Raw genomic sequence first — 13,939 nt, 5'->3', positions numbered from 1 at the left:
GCAAAGCACAGATTGCAGGTCCTATGCCCCACCGTATGCCACGCGGGGCTCCACCTGGGGCTCCTGGAGGCCGAGGGCAGCCCCCACCCCCACCTGGGCTCCATCAGTCTTTGCCCTACAGGTGCTGCCTAGTTTGTGGCTCACCCCTCCCCACACTGTCCCAGCCCCTCCTCTACCCCCATCTCAACCTACTCTTTTCCTTATCTCTGGTAAAAAGAGCCAGAGGGGCTGGAGCGGCTTATATAAGCTGCAGGTGTCCGGGTCACCGGGGTAACTCCCCTCCCCAACCCTCAAGGAGACTTAAAGGAGGCTCTGTGTTCTGGGACGCTTCCTGGGGGTCAGGTTCGTGCTAAGTAGGGGTTTGGGTTTCAGCCAGAGGCTCACAGGCAGAAAGCACAGGAAAGGAAGGGCTCAGAGGAGGGGTGCATGTAGGACCAGCAGGGCCACGTGGGGCCTCAGCAGTGTGGCCCTATCCCTGCAGTGGGGCCCCATCCTCCCCTCCCAGATGCCCAGGACTCCAGCAGAGGAGCAAGCCTCTGGGGCTATGGGGAAGGAGATGGAGGGCAGGGCAGGGGCGGGTGTGAGGTCCTGAGTGGTCCCAGGAGGACAAGGCTTGCTGTGCCCTCCTGGGTACCAGGTTTAGGCAGAAACACACTCCAGAGACAAAAGTGGGGCTTTTTCCTTTTTTATTTGGGTTTCTCTGCATGGAAACATGAGACCGCCCCACCCCACGTCCAGGTGCCTCTGATACCCCCATAACTGGTACATCAGTCCCACAGAATCCCCTTTAAAATCAGCAGTATAAAAAAGGAGGAAGGGAAGGCGGGAGGGAAGCCCTGACCACCCCCCAGGCCAGGCCGCTCCTGGTCAGCGGGCAGACACAGGGCTGGGAGGGCCACGGGGCGGTGGGGGGCACTGGCTTCTGCACAGGAAGGAACAGGCGTTCCCAGCCCTGGGGAGGAGGCCCCAGCTGGGAGGGGGCTCTGCACGTCTAGACTGCAGACTGTGCAGGGCTAGTGGTTACAGTTTAAAGTCTGCAGGTGAGGCGGGGGTGGGGCGGAGTGTGGGCCGGATGGGTGGCCTGTGGAGGGAGGGGAGAGGACACGTCAGGACGTCGGGAGGCCTGGGGCCGTCAGCTCCCCCCAAGCCCCATCCTGAGGCAGGAACTAGCAAAAGCTGCCTTCCTGGTTTGGCAACCGGAGGGGCTGAGGGAGTCCATCTGAGTCTGTGGCTGTGGCCGGTGCAGGCAGGGAGGGCCACACAGCTCTGCCCAGAGCAAATGAACTGTGGCGGCTGGGAGGTGAGTGGACAGGAGGACGAGGCTGCCTCCTGCTCCAAGGAAGGCACTTGCAGCTGGCGTGGCGTGGCGGGAAGGCATGGCTTGGCAGACGAGGAGGGCAGAGGAGCACAGCAAGGGGCCCTAGCCCCCGCCTCATGCAAACATGGTCAGCTGTAACCACTGCCGGGCAGAGGGCGGAGAGAGGGGTCAGCCGTGCAGAAACCCCAAGTCCAGCCTCCCAGCTCCAGGGCAGGTGGCAGAGGGACCTTCCTGGGGAGCAGGCCACTCTTACCTCCTCTACCTCTGGGAGCTCAGGCTGCTGGCTCCTGTCCAGGCCTCCAGGGGCCTAGCCCACCCTTCCCAGAACCCAGACACCCAACCGTGTCCTTGCAGGACACAGGTGGCCAGCCTTCAGGGCCACCTCTAAGGCTGCAGGATCCAGCCCAGAAGGGTAAGAAAACTCCAGGGCCCCCGAGCGCCTTCCCCAACCCAACCAGAGGAGAGTCCCACCTTAAACAAGTCAAAGGTCACGACTCCATCCAGATCTGTGTCCAGAGTTTTGAAAAACCCTGTGTGTTCAAGAAACGATGGGGTGGGGCTGAGAACTCAGTGGGACGTTCAGACAGTCTCCCCCCCAACCTCCCGCCTCCCCACAGCAGCCCAAGCTCTCCCACCCCCACAGCTGGGGAACAGCTCTTCCTGCTGCCTCCTCCAGAGTTCCCTCCCCACTGGCCATCCCCTGACACTCAGCCCACCTGGACCCCTAGCTCCCTGAGACCCTTGTCAGGGACGAGTTTGGGCCAGAGCTGGAGGGGGTTGCCGATGGGGACACTCACGGAACATGGTCTCCAGCCGCACCAGGCAGCACACGAAGTTGTCAAAGTCCACCGCCAGGTCGGGCTCCGAGTAGCGGGTGATGATGAGCTCGTACAGCTTCTTGTTGAGCTTGAAGCCTGGCCCAGGAGAGCACGTGAGGGCCAAGGAGGTGCAGCCGGGCCAGAGGGGGGTGGGGAGGGGAACTGGGGCTGGGCAGGGGGACCCCAGGGCTCGGGGGCATGAAGACATCCTGGGCAGGGCCAGGAGCTGGGCAAGTGCAGGCCCAGAGGGAGCTCGAGGACCCGGACTGCCCCAGGGAAGCAGGCGCTGGCCATCGGGGCCCAGTTCCACAGCTCTGAAGGCCCTGGCCTCATCCTGATGTGGGACTGTGAGGACGAGCCCTGCACCGGTCCCACTGGAGGCTCTGGAGGCCAGCCCCACTCCTCCCTGGCTGTGTGGCCTCAGGCCAGTCACTTCCCCTCTCTGAGGGGCACTTTTCGCTGTGCTCAGCGGGATAATGAAAGACCCTACCCTCATCAGGCCGCAGCGAGGACGACAGGCGATGCTGATGAAGCACCTGGCGCAGTCACCAGGAGAAGAAGGCAGCAGCTGACTGTGAGCGCTCGCCCACTACAGCCATCACCCCCAGTGACAAGGGGCCGTGGGAGGCCCACTGCCCCAGGGCGCTGTCAGGGAAGGGACCCAGGGCCATCTCCCTGGGGCTCCACGGCTGCCGCCAGCCCTCAGGCCTCACCTGCAGACTCGATGGCCATCCGCATCTCGTAGGCACTCATGCTGCCTGACTTGTCCAGGTCAAACTTCCGGAAGATGGACTGGGGGTGGGGGTGGGGGAGGGGGTGACAGAGGGTGAGGGCTTGGCTGAGCACCCAGCCCTTCCCATCCGCCCAGGGGGGCAGGCTGATGAGGGTGGAGGGGAGAGGCCAGAAGAGCGTCAGCCACTGGGATACGTGGGCTCAGAGAGGCAGACCCAGGACCGGGGCCTAGTCCACACAGCTTGCCTGGAAGCCGGAGCCTGGCCGCCCACAGGGGGCGGGCGTTGCCAGCAGGGACCACCTACCAGGTAATTCCGGATGCGGTTCCACAGGATGTTGAACTCCACCAGGCCCAGCTTCCCGTTGCCATCACGCTGGGAGGCCGTCAAGGAGAAAACTCCACAGCTTCGAGCAGGCACCGGGTGAGTGAGCACCGGGGAGAGGGGAGACTGGCCGAGGAGTGCAAGACGGCAGGGGGAGGGGAGGAGTGGCAGGAGCTCCTGTACCACCGCCTGCCCGGGGCCAGGCCTGAATCAGGGTGGCTGGGAGGGGCAAAGAGTGCCAGCTTTGGGGTCACCTGCAGACAAGGCCCTGCGCCCCCTCTCACTTGACACAGGCCTGTGCCTCAGTTTCCCCCTCCCAATCAACGGGAAGGTGCCAGGAAGGAACTGGTCTGTCCACACTTGTCCCTTTCTCTACTCTGCTCCTGGGACGGGTCACCCGTGCCCTTCCCACACCTACATTCCAACCCAAAGCCCTGCTCAGGAGGCAAAAGCAAAGGGAGGATACGTCCATAAGGTTCACCATGCTGCGGCAGGACTCCAGGCTGAAGCCGCTGGTCCGCAGGTCTTTATCTGCAAGAAAAACCAGCCCCAACACCTCAGCCCAGCCAGCTTCCCCGTGCTGGGCACACTGGTGGGACAGGCGTCAGGGAGGCACCATTCCTGTCCCCTGGTGTGTAAAATCTAGCCGAGCAAGTGGGGAAGACTGTTTTTATCATCAAAAAAAAGAGTTTAAAGTATCTTAGCAGTCAAGCCAGTGTCTCCACAGCCACGTCAACCCCACCAGTAAAAAGGACCCGTGCTAAATAGAAGTGAAAGGAACGCAGTAGAAACATGCAGCAAAGGTGGTGACGGCAGGGGTGGGGTTTGCTGCAGGCCCCAGTGAGAAGGGTGAGAAGAGCAGGAGAGGGGTTCTGAGCTGAGGGAACAGCGGGGGCTGAGGTCGGAGGTCAGAGGTCAGAGACAGGGGCAAAGGGACGGTTGAAGGGCGGCTGCCTTCAGTTTTGCACACTGGGGAGTGAAGCCGGCCACCTGCCTTCTGGGAGGAAGGGGGGCCCACACACTGGCCCTAAGGTCCTGTCAGCTGGCTACACATCTCAGCACACCAGGGCACAGTGCTCAGGCTTGGAGAACGGGGTCCAGCAAGACGGCGTGAGGAATTTGGGGGGGAAAGAGGGGCAAGCAGGGTTCAGAAAGGCAGTGGAGGGTGCCCCGCCCATGAAGACCAAGGGGTTGGGTGCAGCCCCGGGTGGGAGCAGAAGCCTAGATTCTGGAGTCTGGAGGAACCGGGGGTGGGGGCAGGACCCAGGGTGGGGGGCAGCCGCTCGGGGCGCTCACGTTTGCTGATGATCCTGTTGAGGATGGTCCTCAGCTCCTTGACGCTGATCTCCATGTCCTGGGGGAAGAGGGAGGATGGCGCCCGGCCTGGGGAAAGGCTGCCCCTCGGTGCCCTGAGCACCCGCCCACCACGCCCAGCCTACCTCCCCTGCCAGTTGTCTGAAGAGGGCTTTGAAGTTCTCATCGATCTCCTCTTCTGAGAGCACTTGCTGGATGGAGAAGTGGGGGAGCGCAGGTCAGGGGCGCTCCAGCCCGGCCCCTGCACAGGCAGCAGCTGGAGGCAGGGCTGGGAGCACTCATCAGCTATGTGTCACTTCAGCTTTGAGCCTCACTCTTCTCATCTGTGAAATGGGAACCCAGCCCCTACGCTATTCCTGTCTGGGACTCTTATGACCTAAATGCAGAGGGTGAAGTTCAGCTCAGTGGTGAACAGTGAGGCTTTGATTCCCAGCTGCACGACCTTCGGCAAGTTCCTTAACCTCTCTTGAGTTTCCCACTGAGAGGGGAGATGGTGACAGCACCCTGACACAGCCGTTATGGAGGAAATGGGACGACCCAGGTAAAGAGCTCAGCGCAGACCCAGCAGAGAGCAAGAACTCAGGGACCCTGCGCCATTATTATCACAAAGTCCTTTGCAAACTGTAAAGTGCTGGGCAAGTGAGGGGTTAGTATTACTCTTACGGCTCCGGCCAGAGTCCAGGGCACAGGACACCCGGGTCCCCATCACACACCCAGAGTGAGGGAGAGGAGGAGGGGGGCTGGTGGGGGCAGGGTACCTACCTCGTCGGGGAGATTGGCCTGGACCTGTTCATCCAGCTCTCTGCAGAGGATGGGGAGACAGAGAGGCCAGTCAGTGGTGGGGGGGGGGGGGGGGGGGGGTGGGCCAGGAGGGGCGTGGCAGGGAGGGGAGGGGAGAGAGAGGCGGGAGGAGGCCTTCTACTCACTGGGTCCCGGCACTCTTCTCGGAGAAGAAACGCAGCACAAAGTCGCCCTCCTTGTTGGGCTCGAAGGTGGACGGCACCACCACATACTCCCCGGGGGGCAGGCGGAAGCGGGTGCTCACCTCCCGCAGGTTGATGAACTGCTCGGATCGGGCCCGAGACGCGTTGGACAGGAAGAAATCCCGCTTGAGGTGCACGGCTGGCTGGCCCGCCAGCTGGCAGGAGGGAAGAAGGGAGCAGGGGCTGCAGCTGCCGGCTCAGCCCCCCCGTAGGAGCTGCCCGCAGACCCCGACCCAGCCTCCTCTATAAGCTGGGGGTAACAGCCCTGCCTGCTGCACAGGCTGGAGGAGAGGAGACACCACGACGCCATGAAATAACTCTCCTTCTCTTTACCTGGAGCTTCCCCGTGTCATACACCGCAGGACCCTCTCACATGTCACCTCGCTTAACACTCATGACAATTCATTTTATAGACACTGACGCCAAGGCTTAAAGCCTAAGAAACTTGTCCAAGGGTACAGAACACTCAGCCCACTCGCCGCCCTGCTCCTAACCAGTGCCCCAGATGGCCTCAGTGTAAACAGTGAGACAGGAAGAGCCTCATGGGTGGCGGGTGGGGCTCTGAGGGCCAGGGTTCAAGTCCAGCTCCCTTACTTATGACCTGCTCTGATCCCCAGGAGGACAATGTTTGCTCTGCCCACTGAACTGTGGGCACTGCGTCAGCCCCAAACGATGTGGCTTCTTAGCTCTCTATGTGTGGGCTTGCTGCCGTCCTGCTCCCTCTGGGCACCATCGGGCCATGTGTGTTCAAGGCTGTGTAAATCCAGGTGAGTCAGATGCCACACCTACCTCCGGAGGGACCTGCCAGAGAGATGAGGGAAGTTAGAGATGCTTGCTTGGTCCAGGGGCAGGGGCTGTGGTGTGTGCTGGGCAGCAGCTCTGAGTTCTTTTTTTTTTTTTTAAGAACTTTTACTGAGCTACAGTGGGGCTCTGAGTTCTTGAGATGTGAAGGACAGGATGAGGAGACCAGGAGACAAGGTCCTGGATGGGGGCCAGTGTTAACCCAGGCCTGTCTTCATGCCAGAGAGGGACCCCAGGACCCCAGGAGGGAGGCCCAGGCAGGGCCCTCTTTGTCCCTGGAATGCCCTGCACCTCAGCTCTGAACCAGAGCCTCCAGGGCTGTCCCCCCAGGCAGCCAACTACGAAGTCCTCCAGCCCAGGGACATCAGAGGTCCACACCAATCGGCTGCCGGGGCCTGTGGGCCTGGACTGAGGCTGTGACTGTCCTTTACTCCCACCAGGGAGATCCAGAAGTTTCTGTCTTTAATACAGTGCGTGAAGCAGGGCCCTCCATGGCCAGCCTCTGCTTACATAGTTCCAAGACAGGGAGCTCATTACTCCTCCAGGACAGACCATGTGCCCACTTCTTTCTGAAAGTGAGCTGAAGTCCTTCTCCCAGGTGTCAGCTGAGCCAGATCCCTCTGCCCAAGAGCAGCCTTCCAGCCTCTAACAGTGGGGGAGAATCCCCGAATCTTCCCCTCTCCTAGCTAAACATCTTCCTCACCCTCCACCCGCCTCACGGGATGAATTTTAGGCCCCTGGGTGCCCCAATCCTGGCGGAGGACCTCAGCGGGTGTCTCCCGACGGCTGGGTGTAGGGCTGCGCCGCAGGGGTGTGACGGGCCCCCGGAGGGTCAGCACTGGCGGGTGCGGCCGTGTCCTCTGGTGCCCCCTGGCGGAGCTCGCCGGGAGGCTGCTTTCTCCGCCTGGTTCTGGGCCACCCGCCCGCTCACTCACCTCGTAGACAGCGAAGCCTATGGTCTCCATGTCGCGGCCAAATCGGCGCTCACGACGGCGGTGCTTCTGCATGAGGGCCAGCAGGAAGCTGCAGCCTGACTCGCGACCCCCGTAGCTGTCGTCCGGGTCATCCGTCTCCTCCAGCCGGATCTTGAACTGCGGGTTCACCCAGAAAGTGGCTGCAGGAGGTAGGGAGGCAGGGATCAGAGGAGAAGCGGAGCAGCCCCCACCGAGCCTTCCCTCCCCCGTGTTTTCATTCATTCACTCATTCATTCAACAAATATTACTGTGTCTGCCATGTGCCAAGTGACAGACGTGCAGCGGGAACACACAAGGTCCCTGCCCTCGTGAGCTCACATTCCAGAACAGGAGGCAAAGCATAAGCAAGTCAGGTTAGTTAATGGAACAATTACAAAGAAAGCAAACGGGGGACTTTCCTGGTGGCAAAGTGGTTAACAATCCACCTGCCAATGAAGGGGACATGAGTTCGATCCCTGCTCCGGGAAGATCCCACATGCCGTGGAATAGCTAAGCCTGTGTGCCACAACTACTGAGCCTGTGCTCTAGAACCAGAGAGCCACAACTACTGAGTCCATGTGCCACAGCTACTGAAGCCTGCGGTCCCTAGAGCCTGCACACCACTACGGAAGAGTAGCCCCCACTGGCCGCAAATAGAGAGAGCCCACGCACAGCAACAAAGACCCAATGCAGCCAATAAATAAATAAATAGTTACTCTCTAAAGAAAAGAAAAAGAAAGCAAGCTGGAGTTGGGCAAGGTAGGAATCTTCAAGGTGATATTTGAAGTGACACCTGAAGGGGAAGCCCTGGGAAGCAGGAGCCAGGCAGAGGGAGAAGAAAACACCCACACCTGGGGCTCCAGTGAGCACAGGGGATCCGGGGAGGTGGCAGAGGTTGGCGGAAGGAGGGTCAGTGGTAAGAAGTGTGGATTGAATCAAAGAGCGAAAGGACCCCTGGCAGGTTTGCACTGGGAGGGGCATGCCTGGATTAGGATTTTAGAAGGTGGCTGCTGTGTGGACAGTGACTTAGAAGAGGGTGAGAGAAAGCACAGTCTGAGAGGAGGCCACTGAGCTGCAAGGGCTGAGGGGGACTTGCATTTCTAGGAGTTTAGTCACTCAGCTCCCTGAATAATCCTCCTGACTAAAACAACAAAGTGCTGGATAATATGCAAAACGTCTTCGTCTTTTTTTTTTAATATTTATTTTATTTATTTGGGCTCCACTGGGTCTTACTTGTGGCATGCACGCAGGATCTAGTTCCCCCACCAGGGATGGAACCTGAGCCCCCTACATTGGGAGCTTGGAGTCTTACCCACTGGACCACCAGGGAAGCCCAGCAAAACTTCTTTTTAAAGGCACCAATAAGTCCAGCATCCCCCCTCCCCACATACAAAATTAACATTAATCAAAAAGGTAGATAAGCGAGGATGTGCAGAAATCAGAACCTCACACAGAGCTGGTAGGAAGGTTAAATGGTACAACTACTCTGCATATCAGTCCGGCAGTTCCTCAAATGGTTAAACATAGAATTATCATATGACCCTGTGATTCCACTCCTGGTGGGGGGGGGTGTATGTATATATCTCTCCAAGATTAAGGACAACATACATCCACACAAAAACTTGTATGTGACTGTTCAAAGTAGCATTATTTATAACTGCCAAATGGTAGAAACAACCCAATTTAAACAAAAGGTGATATAATCACACAATGGAGTATCATTCAGCAATTAAAAGGAATGGAGCAGTGACAGATGCTGTATAACATGGATGAACCTTGAAGTCATTCTGCTAAGTGAAAGAAGCCAGTTACAAAGGACCACGTGTTGTATGATTCTATTTATATTAAATTACTGTCTGCAACAAGCAAATCCATAGAGACAGAAAGATTAGTGGTAGCCTGGAGATGAAGGGAAGGAGAGGCTTGGGAGTAACAGCCAGGGGGTGCAGGGTTCCTTTTGGGGGTAATAAAAGTGTTCTAAAATTGATGTGATAATGGGTGCATAACTGTGAATACAGTAGAGGCCACACTGGATTTTACACTGTAAATCGGTGAATTATATGGTATGTGAATTATATCTCAATAGAGCTGTGTGAAAAAATGGAAACTGGGAGCCATGACAGGTAAATGATGCCAAAGGACTTCTGTGGACTCCTAGAGACCTTAAGTCCTGGGCACAGGGGAAGGAGATAAAGTCCAGTAGGAGATCCCAGCCATAAAACTGAAAGCCCCGTGAGGAATGCCAGCAGCGTAAGTGTGAAAGAAAGATAAAACCACTGGGAGGAAGGAAAACATTCTCGGAGAATTTATAACCACAAGCCAGCCTTCTCATGGGCTTGCAGTTTTAATTAATGCTTCCTGTGAGGTCAAAAAAACCTTAAGGAAAAAGAAGAAAATTTATTTTTAAGACTTGTGGGTTGGGAGTATCCCAGGTGACTGGCAGAAACACTTGAGGAACTTAACTTCATCCAAGAACTCAAAGAAGTCCCACAGATAAACTTCTAGGTCAAATAAGCCAAAAACCTCAGAAGGTTTAGAACTAACAGCCACACTGGGCGAAAAACAATGCACCAAGACTTCAGGTACTGAAATTATCAAAGATTATGAAAGACTAGGCTTACTACACTTAAAGAAATAAATGAGAAGCTTGAATATATAAGCAAGAATGAGCAGATTAGAAAAACAGCCATTGGACTTCCCTGATGGCGCAGTGGTTAAGAATCCACCTGTCAATGCAGGGGACACGGTTTGATCCCTGGGCCGGGGAGATTCCACATGCCACAGAGCAACTAAGCCTGTGTGCCACAACTACTGAGCCTGTGCTCGAGAGCCCGAGAGCCACAACCATTGAGCCCATGTGCTGCAACTACTGAAGCCCACACACCTAAAGTCCATGCTCCACAACAAGAGAAGCCACCGCAACAAGAAGCCTGCACACCACAATGAAGAGTAGCCCTCGCTCACCACAACTAGAGAAAGCCCGCACGCAGCAACAAAAACCCAACACAGGCAAATAAATAAATAAATAAATAATTAAAAATAAATAAGTAAATAAAATTTTAAAAACAACAAAATCAACAATAAAATAATAACTTGGAGGTTATAACTGAGAGGTTTGATTATTGATTCAATCTCTTAACTGTTACAGGTCTATTCAGATTTTCTATTTTTCTTGAGTCAATTTTGGTAGTTTGTTTCCTTCTAGGAATTTGTCAGTTCCATCTAGGTTATCTAATTTGTTGCCATACAATGGTTCACAGTATTTTCTTATAATGCAATTATTTCTGTTGGGTTGGTAGTGCTGTTCTCTCTTTAATTCCTGATTCTAGTAATTTGAGTCTTCTGTCTTTTTTCTTGTTCAGTTTGGCTAAAGGTTTGCCACTTTTGCTGAGCTTTTCAAAGAACCATCTGTTGGTTTCATTGATTTTTCTCGATGGTTTCTCTATTTCATTTATTTGGCTTTCTTCTGCTTGCTTTGGGTTTAGTTTGCCCATTTAATAGTTTCTTAAGGTGGAAAATTAAGGTTATTGTTTTGAGTTCTTTCTTTTTTAATATAGGTACACATTGTTTTAATTACTATTCTGTGTGATTTCTCATTTACATTACTATTTCTTTGTGATTAACTCATTTTATGAGGCCAACATTACCTTGATACCAAAGCCAGATAAAAACATCATAAGAAAATAAAATTACAGACTAGTATCACTTATGAATATCAGTATAAAAACCCTCAACAAAATACTAGCAAATCAAATCCAACAGTATATTTAAAAGATTACATACTATGAAATGGGATTTATCCCGGGAATGCAAGAATAGTTCAACATAAGAAAATCAAGCAATGTAATACATCATGTTAATAGGACAAAGGGAAAAAAACACAGGACCATCTCAATTGACACCAAAAAGGCTCTTTACAAAATCCAATACAAATTCATGATAAAAACATCATAAATTTAGGAATAAAAGGAAACTTCCTCAACATGATAAAGGGCATTTATGGAAAACCCACAGTAATATCATACTCAGTGGTGAAAAAAAAATGAAAGCTTTCCCCCCAAGATCAAGAACAAGATGCCCAGGACTGTGTCGCAGTGGTTAAGAATCTGCCTGCCAATGCAGGGGACACAGGTTCAAGCCCTGGTCCACGAAGATCCCACATGCCACAAAGCAACTAAGCCCGTGTGCCACAACTACTGAGCCCATGCGCCACAACTACTGAAGCCCACACATTTAGAGCCCATGCTCCACGAGAGAAGCCACCACAATGAGACACCCATGCACTGCAACAAAGAGTAGCCCCCACTCACCACAACTAGAGAAAGCCCGTGTGCAGCATCAAGGACCCAACACAGCCAAAAACGAAAATAAAATTAAAAACAAAAAACAAGAATAAGAACAAGATGTCCACTTACACCACTACTATTCAACATTGTACTGGAAGTTCTAGCTAGAGCAGTTAGTCAAGAAATAAGAAAGTATCTAAATTGAAAAGGAATTGGGCTTCCTAGGTGGCACAATGGTTAAGAATCCGCCTGCCAATGCAGGGGACACGGGTTCGATCTCTGCTCCAGGAAGATCCCACATGCTGTGGAGCAACTAAGCCCATGCGCCACACTATTGAGGCCATGTGCTGCAACTACTAAAGCTCAAGCACCTAGAGCCCGTGCTCCGTAACAAGAGAAGCCACAGCAATGAGGAGCCCATGCACCACAACGAAGAGTAGCCCCCACTCACCGCAACTAAAAGAAAGCCCGTGCACAGCAAAAAAGACTCAACACAGCCAATAAAATAAATAATAAAATAAAATAAATTGAAAAGGAAGAAGAAAACTATCTCCACTTGCAAACAACATGATGTTGCATATAGAAAAACCTGAAGAATCCACAAGAAAGTTTAGCATTAATAACAAATTCAGTGAACTTGCAGACTACATCAGGACACAAAAATCAGTTGTGTTTCTACACAACAACAATGAAAAAAATCCAAAAAGGAAATCAAGCAAACAATTTATAACAGCACCCAAAACTATAAAATATCTAGGAATAAATTTAACCAAGGAGTTGAACGTCTCGTACACTGAAAATTACAAAACATTGCTGAAACAAATTACAGAAGACATAGGAAAGTCAAAAGACATCTCATGTTCATGGACTAGAAGACTTAATATTATTAAGATGCCAATAATACCCAAGTGATCTGCAGATTCAATGCAATCCTTATCAAAATTCCAACAACCTTTCCCCACAGAAATGAAAAACAGATCCTCAAATTCATATGGAATTGTAAGGGGCTCAGAAGCCAAAACAATCTTGAAAAAGAACAAAGTTGGAAGACTCATGCTTCCTGATTTCAAAACTTACTACAAAGCTACAATAAAACAATCTGATAGTGGAATAAAAATATACAGACTAAAAGAATAGAACTGAGAGTCCAAAAGTAAACCCTTACATAAATGGCCAATTGATTTTTGACATGGGTGCCAAGACCATTCAATGAGGAAAGAATAGTCTTTTCAACAAATGATGCTAGGAGAGCTGGATTTCCACAAGCAAAAGAACTAAGTTGGGCACCTATTTCACACCATAAACAAAAATTAACTCAAAATGGATCTACAACCTAAATATAAGAGCTAAAATCATAATGCTCTCAGAAGAAAACACAAAGGTAAATGACCCTGGATTTGGCAACGGATTCTTAGATATGATACCAAAAAGCATAAGCAACAAAAGAAAAAATAGAAAATTGGGCATCATCAAAATTAAAACTTCTGTGTTTCAAAAACACTACCAAGGGACTTCCCTGGTGGTTAAAAATCTGCCTGCCAATGCAGGGGACACAGGTTCGATCCCTGATCTGGGAAGATCCCACATGCCATGGAGCCACTAAGCCTGTGCACCACAACTACTGAGGCTGTGCTGTAGAGCCTGTGAGCCATAGCTATTGAGCCAGAGTGCCACAACTACTGAAGCCCACACTCTGCAACAAGAGAAGCCACTGCAATGAGAAGCCTGCGCACTGCAACAAAGAGTAGCCCCCAGTAGTCACAACGAGAGAAAGCCCATGCACAGCAATGAAGACCCAACACAGCCAATAAATAAACTAATTAATTTAAAAAAAAAAAGAATCTCATCAATGTGGTGATAATGGGAAGGCAGAGGAAGGATGGAGTCCAAGCATATTAAAAAAAAAAGTGTTAATGAGGATGTGGAGAAATTTGAACCCTCATATGTTGCTAGGAGGAACATAAAACAGTGCTTCCACTTTGGAAAGCAGTTCACAGTCTGTCAAAAAGTTAAACATGGAGTTACCATACAACCTAAAAATTTCACTCCTACTTATAGACCCAAGAGAACATATGCTCATACAAACACATGTACATAAATGTTCACAGCAGGGGACTTCCCATGTGTGGAGTAGTGGGTAAGAATCTGCCTGCCAATGCAGGGGACACAGGTTCCAGTTCTGCCCCAGGAAGATACCCATGCCGCGGAGCAACAAAGACAGTGTGCCACAATTGTTGAGCCTGTGCTCTAGGGCCCGTGAGCCATAACTATTGAGCCCACGTGCCACAACTACTGAAGCCCATGTGCCTAGAGCCTGTGCTCCGCAACAAGAGAAGCCACCACAATGAGGAGCCTACGCACCACAATGAAGAGTAGCCCCCACTCGCAGCAACTAGAGAAAGCCCACGTGT

At 52.5% G+C, this 13,939-nt stretch overlaps 1 protein-coding gene across 2 annotated transcripts in view; it reads right to left on the bottom strand.

Moving 5' to 3' along the window:
• Positions 1-668: 668 nt before the first annotated feature.
• The window catches only part of CAPN1 (calpain 1), a 26,240-nt gene continuing 12,969 nt past the window's right edge, over positions 669-13,939 (bottom strand). For both annotated transcript variants that reach the window (XM_057726470.1, XM_057726471.1), the window contains exons 11-22: positions 7,225-7,403; positions 6,278-6,289; positions 5,432-5,643; positions 5,268-5,307; positions 4,631-4,696; positions 4,488-4,545; positions 3,658-3,722; positions 3,174-3,242; positions 2,850-2,928; positions 2,116-2,232; positions 1,790-1,848; positions 669-1,459 (exon numbers count right to left, since the gene is read on the bottom strand). In XM_057726470.1, the coding sequence (XP_057582453.1) occupies positions 1,433-1,459; positions 1,790-1,848; positions 2,116-2,232; positions 2,850-2,928; positions 3,174-3,242; positions 3,658-3,722; positions 4,488-4,545; positions 4,631-4,696; positions 5,268-5,307; positions 5,432-5,643; positions 6,278-6,289; positions 7,225-7,403 (983 nt within the window). In that variant the 3' untranslated portion in view covers positions 669-1,432. The remainder of the gene's footprint in view (positions 1,460-1,789; positions 1,849-2,115; positions 2,233-2,849; positions 2,929-3,173; positions 3,243-3,657; positions 3,723-4,487; positions 4,546-4,630; positions 4,697-5,267; positions 5,308-5,431; positions 5,644-6,277; positions 6,290-7,224; positions 7,404-13,939) is intronic.

This window comes from Hippopotamus amphibius, chromosome 3 (assembly GCF_030028045.1).
Source record: "Hippopotamus amphibius kiboko isolate mHipAmp2 chromosome 3, mHipAmp2.hap2, whole genome shotgun sequence".
In the NCBI taxonomy this organism is placed as follows: domain Eukaryota; kingdom Metazoa; phylum Chordata; class Mammalia; order Artiodactyla; family Hippopotamidae; genus Hippopotamus; species Hippopotamus amphibius.
This window is presented reverse-complemented; position numbering and strand designations above follow the sequence as displayed.